The 4,569-nt window shown below is 35.9% G+C and overlaps 1 protein-coding gene across 1 annotated transcript; it reads left to right on the top strand.

Annotated features, from left to right (window-relative positions):
* Positions 1 to 497: 497 nt before the first annotated feature.
* Positions 498 to 4,569, top strand: LOC145614171 (uncharacterized). Its single transcript, XM_081669180.1, has 3 exons — positions 498 to 639; positions 1,779 to 2,703; positions 3,868 to 4,569. The coding sequence occupies exons 2-3, from the start codon at positions 1,790 to 1,792 to the stop codon at positions 4,331 to 4,333; spliced, it is 1,380 nt and encodes a 459-aa protein (XP_081525306.1). The 5' UTR covers positions 498 to 639; positions 1,779 to 1,789; the 3' UTR covers positions 4,334 to 4,569.

Below are 4,569 nucleotides of genomic sequence, written 5' to 3'. Positions count from 1 at the left end.
ATAAAGTATGTCCGAACTTATTTTTCTAATTTAATATATATGCTCTTATTCTTTTTTTTATTTTTTTATTTTTTTTTGATTTGATATAAGTAAAAATAAGGTAACTAAACTAGCCTAATATTTTTTTGGTGTTCCACCCAATTCACCCTTTGGGCTAATCTGGATTCGGGATCACTTCTGAGTGGTTGGATTCCAGTCCCCTCCCAAGTCCCAGTTGTTATTGCGGGGAACGAAGATGAGTTCTCCCTTCCAAATGTGGTCTCAATCACCATTACACCAACACTCAATTGGTACTAAACTGGCCTAATTACCCGAGTACTAATATGAACAATTTTACATCTTGGGACCAAGTTTTTGTCACCAAGTTTTTGTCACGGTCTAACAATAAATAATTAAAAATTTTAACCTTTCCCAATTTTGTCAAATGCATTGTCGTTTTGCTTGTTACAAAATACTCCTCCAATACGTAATTAATCCAGTAATACTTAATCAAGAAAAACAAACAGAGTGTAAAAGATAACTGCAAAAACAAACCAACAACATCAACAATTCAATTCAACAGATCAAAGCTTACATCGGAGGAGAGAGAGAAAACCATCGACTACTTTTTGTTCTTCATCAACCCTTTTTTATTCTCACGTAATTTTCTCTAATCATTTTTCTATTTTCTTCACTCCACTTTCCCAATTTATTTTTCTACAATTTTTATTTTCTTATAGAAGTCGATGATTGTTTACAATTACTTATGTAAGATCATTTTTATTTTATGGGAATTTCTGGGTTTTGATTTTGAATTTGTTTTAGAGCTTAGTGAAGCATAATTTTACCATGAATAGATTCCGGAAGATTCATTTGGATGCATAATCATTTTGTCCTTTTCTGAAAATTTGTATTTAGTACTAATAATATTCAATTTCGTGTTTAATTTGATATGTTATACTTAATTTGTGCAAATTATTGATTCATGATACCATATTTATGTTGATGAACAATAATTGTTTTTGGTTGAGCATGTTACTATTACAGGATATTAAGTCATACATGAATATTGATCCATTATTTTTTTGACATTTAATTGAATTTATTATGTATCATAATTGGTGGAAATCATGTGCTTAATAAGTTAGATTCGAAGTAAAAACAAGAAAAGGATTTGATGTTTTTAGTGGGAAGTTGTGAATTACAGTACGGATCTGGTGTTTTTATTTGTCTGGTTTTATGGACTTCCTTTCTTAAATTTAGTTATGGCACTTTACATTTGGAGTTTGAATGGACTTGTATGTAGTATGGTTATGTTATATCGTATCGAATCGAATTGAATCCCGGCTACATCATTGCCCACCTAATCCCTAGTCAGGTGTGAGTGATTATTGTGTTTTTTTGATGTTCACAGCATGAAGTACTGAATGTGTTGTTTTCGATCTGATTTTCTTATTAGTTGTATTTAATTTGTGTGTGAGTGTGTGTGTGTTTATATGCTGATTCCAGAGTCCAGACTCATAGTAGCTGTATTGGTCTTGATATAAATCCATGGCTTTATGATCTGAAATGATTTATATAAGATGTGATCATACCGGTGGGTGAATTTCTGGTTGTAGGTGGTCAGATTGTGTATATTTGGACTGTTTTTTTCGTCGAAGCCTTAATAATAGGATTCTTTCTGTATTCTCTTTCACTGCATTGCTTCTTGTTTTTGCAATATATTCATCATGGAAGTAAGATCGATATAGTTCATTTGATTTTTGTTTTTAAACTCTTGATTTATTTTACTCTTGCAGTAAGATGACTGATGGCCGCTGCAGAAGCAAGAGCAGCTTGGCAAAGAACAGCTAACCGTTACTTTGTCCAAGAAGATGCTAAAAGAGCTCCCAAATTAGCTTGTTGTCAATCTTCAAACTCATCTTCCAAACTAGTCGATGCAGGACCGGCTAGTGCTAGTGATGCCCCGGATCATCGAACTGTAGGTCGTATGCCTTTCGATAGGACACCTTCGTATAGTAATTTGCCTCCTGATGCAAAATGGTGGCTTCAAATGCAACCAAATAATGGGCATCACACAGGCCTTAACTTTCAGCAATTTCAATCTAGGACAGCTGATGTGGAAACCTCTTCACCTGTTATGAGTACGGATTTGCCAGTCAGAGAGATTGCTACTATGGATGATGAAAGTATACAGAATGTTGTTTACAAGGACCTGGAGTCTTTTTTTGATGTTAAGAAAAATCCTGAATCAATAATGGATGAATTGAATGCTGTTGATAGTAATAAGGTGGATCAAGATTATCTTGATGTAAAGAACATGACAGACTATTACGAGTTTCTGGAAATGGAGATGGTTGGTAGCTCCGTTTCTAAACAAATCAGTGATTTATCTTCTAACACAGACTCTTCTTGGATTGGAGGTGAGAAGGTTCCTTGGTGGCGTGTTTCAGATGGGGAAGAATTGGCCTCATTTGTGGCGCATAAATCACTTCACCATGTTGAGAATTGTGATCTTCCTCCTCCTCAAAAGACGCATGTGAGGAGGGAGCTTTCTAAACAGGCCAAGTCTTTTGACCATGATGAGATTTATATGTCCTCTTTAGAGTGTGAGGCTCGTAGTGATGCCAATTCCAGTCCATCTTCTGCCAGGTCACAGAAATTACATTGGTCTACATTACAAGGACTATCCCAGAATGAAAACAATGCTTCTGAACCTAACAGGTAACATGAAATATCTTAGTTGTGTTGTTGCATTGATACCCTTCCCCCTCCCTTTCTTTTTTCCGGAAAAAGAATGAGTGCAAAGAAATTGGTAGGAAATGTGTCAATCTTGGGTTTTTTGATGCTCTGTGACTGTCAAACTTGCAAATTGTGCTACTTGTTTAGTCTCTTTAGCCTTTATTGTTTTGTGGTTATCTAGCTGTTATACAATTTTTATTTTCCTATTTTGTTAACTTCTAACCTGGTTCTAAAATACGAGTACACTTTTATGTTAATTCGTGATTTATTCTAGAAGTTTGTGTCTTTTAAACTCTCAAATCTCAGATTACCTTTATGATAGGATGAGACAAGCAAGGGTGTGGATCTATTTGCTCTATAAAAAGTTTTATGTAACACAGCAGGACCAAAAGTTGCTTTGATTGGGTATCCTTATACGAGTTATACCTTAGCTGGCCTTATTAGAAATGGTAGACTTGCTGAAACCTCCTAGGATTTAGCACTGAGACTGAGATTTGTGAGACTAGTCAAGTTGTTAATGTAATTCTACAGCCACCTAATCCAATTTTCCTGCTTGTTTTTGGTGTTAGATAGTAGTGCTATACTTTGATGAATCGGCCACGTTGACAGTGCCAAATTTTAAAGTGTGATGCAGTAAAACTGTATATGGCTATATGTATCATCTGCCTCAATGTTGGAAGGGTTATTTGTTCTTGTAGATTGAATTATGACAGATGAAGTTGTATTGAACTTTTATTTAATTTTCTCCCTTGAAAAATGTCATTCATTTTATTATCTGTGCTGTGTTCTTATGGTTCCAGGATTTAGCAAAAGAATTGCCCTCTATTTATCAAACATTTTTCTTCGAACCTTTTTATGCAATGTTTTTATATTGCTATACCTCGGTAAATTGAAGCTGAAATTTGGATTACTGCCTTTATACTGCCTTTCTGCTGTTCTGCATCTTATTCCTCGTTTTGTAATAGGTTTACCACATAGGGTAGTAATGTAGATGGAATTCGAAACCGGGTGCCACTCCCGGAGATTTTACCAATTAAGCTAGTTGGCATCTAGTCCGTATTCCTCATTTATTGTTCTGTGATTTGGGCATAATCAAAGTCCTGTTAACTTATTCGTGTTGGCTCTTCTATAATTTCTAATGCCCAGAACAAGTAGTGATATACCAGAAGAGGGAAGGATTTTAGATAAGGATCCTTGCAAAGCTAAGTTATTGGAAGCACTTTGCCATTCTCAAACTCGTGCAAGGGAAGCGGAGAAGGCAGCAAAACAAGCATACACTGAGAAAGAACACATTCTCAAGCTTTTTTTTCGACAAGCTTCCCAGCTCTTTGCTTATAAGCAGTGGTTCAAAATTCTACAATTGGAAAACCACCTCCTACAGACCGAGGGTGACTCACCACCTCCCACAGGATTTCCTGATTTACTTCCTTGGATACCTCACAGTCCCCGGAAAAAACTGCATAAAAGCTGGCAGAAGGCTAAGCGGCGTAGGAGAGGCTCACAAGAAAACGACATTGGTAGATACGCTGTTGCATTTGCTGTAGGCTTCACTCTTGTTGGCGCTGGGCTGATTCTGGGATGGACAGTTGGTTGGTTGCTACCTGCATTTTAGGTGAGTAATACCTTGTTTTGAAGGTTGAAGAAGCAGAGCAGTAAGATTAGGTTTCTTTCAGTATTACACTGGTAAATGCTTAGGTTTTTTAGCAGTTTGGAGAGTTTCCTTATGATGGATCGCTCTGGGTCATGTATGTATTTAGTCGTTTGTGTAATGTATATATGTAAATATTGAATGTTAAAACACTCTGTACCAGCTTTCTTGATTTTGAGGTATGTAAATTTTCTTCATTA

The sequence above is a fragment of the Chenopodium album genome, chromosome 25 (genome assembly GCF_948465745.1).
Source record: "Chenopodium album chromosome 25, dcCheAlbu1.1, whole genome shotgun sequence".
Classification (NCBI taxonomy): domain Eukaryota; kingdom Viridiplantae; phylum Streptophyta; class Magnoliopsida; order Caryophyllales; family Amaranthaceae; genus Chenopodium; species Chenopodium album.
Note: the sequence above shows the minus strand (reverse complement) of the source record. Positions and strands in the feature narration are given on the sequence as shown.

Excerpts from the sequence above, each read along its gene's own strand:
- LOC145614171 (XM_081669180.1), top strand. The coding sequence starts at position 1,790 with ATGGCCGCTGCAGAAGCAAGAGCAGCTTGGCAAAGAACAGCTAACCGT. Across the intron at positions 2,704-3,867 it reads AATGCTTCTGAACCTAACAG|AACAAGTAGTGATATACCAG; the intron begins GTAACATGAAAT and ends TCTAATGCCCAG.